This window comes from Poecilia formosa, unplaced genomic scaffold, assembly GCF_000485575.1.
Source record: "Poecilia formosa unplaced genomic scaffold, Poecilia_formosa-5.1.2 Scaffold737, whole genome shotgun sequence".
NCBI lineage: Eukaryota > Metazoa > Chordata > Actinopteri > Cyprinodontiformes > Poeciliidae > Poecilia > Poecilia formosa.
In genome coordinates this window covers 79,045-81,563 of record NW_006800676.1, presented here as the reverse complement: position 1 = coordinate 81,563, position 2,519 = coordinate 79,045, and the positions used below count along the sequence as shown (strand labels likewise).

At 38.4% G+C, this 2,519-nt stretch overlaps 1 protein-coding gene across 3 annotated transcripts in view; it reads left to right on the top strand.

Annotated features, from left to right (window-relative positions):
* Positions 1-105: 105 nt before the first annotated feature.
* LOC103131278 (uncharacterized) overlaps positions 106-2,519 on the top strand; it is a 40,793-nt gene continuing 38,379 nt past the window's right edge. For all 3 annotated transcript variants that reach the window (XM_016666539.1, XM_016666540.1, XM_007542882.2), the window contains exons 1-2: positions 106-299; positions 1,832-1,912. In XM_016666539.1, the coding sequence (XP_016522025.1) occupies positions 207-299; positions 1,832-1,912 (174 nt within the window). In that variant the 5' untranslated portion in view covers positions 106-206. The remainder of the gene's footprint in view (positions 300-1,831; positions 1,913-2,519) is intronic.

Below are 2,519 nucleotides of genomic sequence, written 5' to 3'. Positions count from 1 at the left end.
CGCTTACTCCGCGGAGCTCGAATATCAAATATCCAACTTGAAACTAACTTCACTGCGGTTGCTAAGGCAGGCCCCAACTAATAACTAACTGATCTGGTGGCACGGGGAGGGGTGTGCAGGGGGTGAATAACGTCTCTAGGCAACAATGTGTTAACACACAACCAGTACAGACAGTTCCAACGATGAAAGATTAAAGTGATATCGACATGTACAAGTGCTACCAGCCCTTTAATCCTGTCGCCAGCCGTTTCCTGCAGCAGAAATGGGAATTCAGACGCTATTCAACTCACCTCCACAAAGTAAGTTGATGGGAAAAGGCTGTAGCAATGATGACTGATTACTTTTTTATATAAAGTGTTTCTTTAATAATGTGTCTGTTGTGTTCCTCTATTTCTTTATTACTGGGGATTTGGTCCTCCAGTTCCGTCTCACTTTCCTCTTGTGTCTAGTGTCCTCCATGACCGTTATACATAGCACGTTGTCTATTTCTTCTTGAACCCTTTGACTATTTCTTCCACTGGGAACCTTTATAATCTACGGAGCCCCCTGGGGGACATGGAGGGGACATGGAGAATTTTTTTTTCTTTTGCGTTTCCTCACAATAAGCAACTGTATACAAAATAGACCGGCAAATATTGCTGGTCAAATATTTGTGTATACAGTCACAAATGTCAATTTCAAATTTCAAATATATACACATTTAAAGAGCCTCTGTGAAAATGTGTTTCTATAACTCTCGGCGCAAAAACTGATTGAAAATCGATTAATTCACTGCATGTTTATGTCTGTTTGTGCAAGGTTGCGATGGAACTACACGTGCCCTTTAGACCATTCAGACTACCAACACAAAAAAGACACAATCAAATCTGTACAATATGGCTTTAGTACACAGTGAAAGTAACTCAGAAATAATCCAAATAGTTTGGATGTGGTTTTTCTTTCTTTCCTCTTACGGAAGTTTGTTTACATCTACAAATTCAGAGTTTGTAAGATCAGAACCACAAGAAGAATTTTTTGCGTTTCAGTCTGTGATGTGAAACTATGGAACAGGAATTAAAACAACATCCAAATATTAAATAATTCAAACTTTTGTTTGGAAAGGAAATAGTTTGCACTAAATATGAGAAACTGTCTTGATGTATTATGTTGTTGTTATAACAGAGCATTTTGAGCATCAATATTGCCATTATTTTTGTAGTTAGAGCTATTATTAGCATGTCATTGTGTTGTGTGAATGTATTGTATTAAGCAGGAATCTGAAAGTAGAATAAAGGTATACTGATACAATACTTATAAACATGATGTTCCTGGAGAAAGGCTGGGTTTTAATAAGTTTATACTTCTATCCACTCCTTTGACTGTTTATTGCATTGCTGTAATTTTATTGTAACTTGGCGCATTCAATAAAATATGGACAGACAGACAGAACAACAGGCAGATAAATGTTATTTTTAAGCCTCTTCATCTGGGACCTGAGTCTGAATTTCGTACCACAAACAAGCAAATGCGAGCTGGTATGACAATTAGAAATTCTTGAAACCTTGAATCCCCCATATAGATAAATTTAAAGTCAATTACTGTACATAAATTTCAGTAGTCTGGAACTGTCTGTCTGGAAACCCAACCAACTACATAGGATTTGCAGCGACCATTCTTCCAAACCTAGCACATAGAGACAGTGGACAGTGGACTGCATCCATCATTAACTTTGCAACAATTTCTCCTGTAGTACTAGTGGGAAGGAAAACTCTCCTTTAACAGGAAGAAATACGGTGGAGAAAAACCCCTACAAACCAAACCAATTCAGTTTTCTTTGGTACTACCTGTACAGGTGCAATTTGCCCACCCTGTAGTGGACACCAGGAGAGTGCTCACATCAGCAAATTCCCAATATAAAATGAAGAGATTGCAGGTCAGTAAGCACACATACACACACACACACACACACAGATGCAACAAGTCATAAAGCTAACTATATGCAACAGTTTCCTGACCAAGTATAGAGCCAGTATCCTACAAATCATTTAGAAAGAAAAGGCAAAGCAAATTACGTAGGCAGACAGACAGATGGATAGATCAGTGTTTCCCAACACTGGTCCTCAAGGCACACTGACCTGCATGTTTTAGATGTTCCCCTGCTTCAGCACACGATTTCAATTGATGGCTGATTAACAGGGTTTTGCTGAATTGCAATCATCTGAATGGGGTGTGTTGAAGCAGGGGAACATCTAAAACATGCAGGTCAGTGTGCCTTGAGGACCAGGGCTGGGAAACACTGCTCTAGTCAAAGTAGCATAACATCTACATGCAAGTAGAAATGGATTAAGCTTTAAATAAATATAAAAATATTGCTAAAAACATTACTCAATGTTTGTAGCAATGTTCATAACTTGTGAGTTATTTTAAATTCAGGTCAAATGACCAAAAGTAAACGCTGAAATATGGAATGCAACATTTCAAAGCCAAATATGGGACGATTCTGTATTTTGCGGGTGGTAACTCTAGCTGAGGCTTCAGCA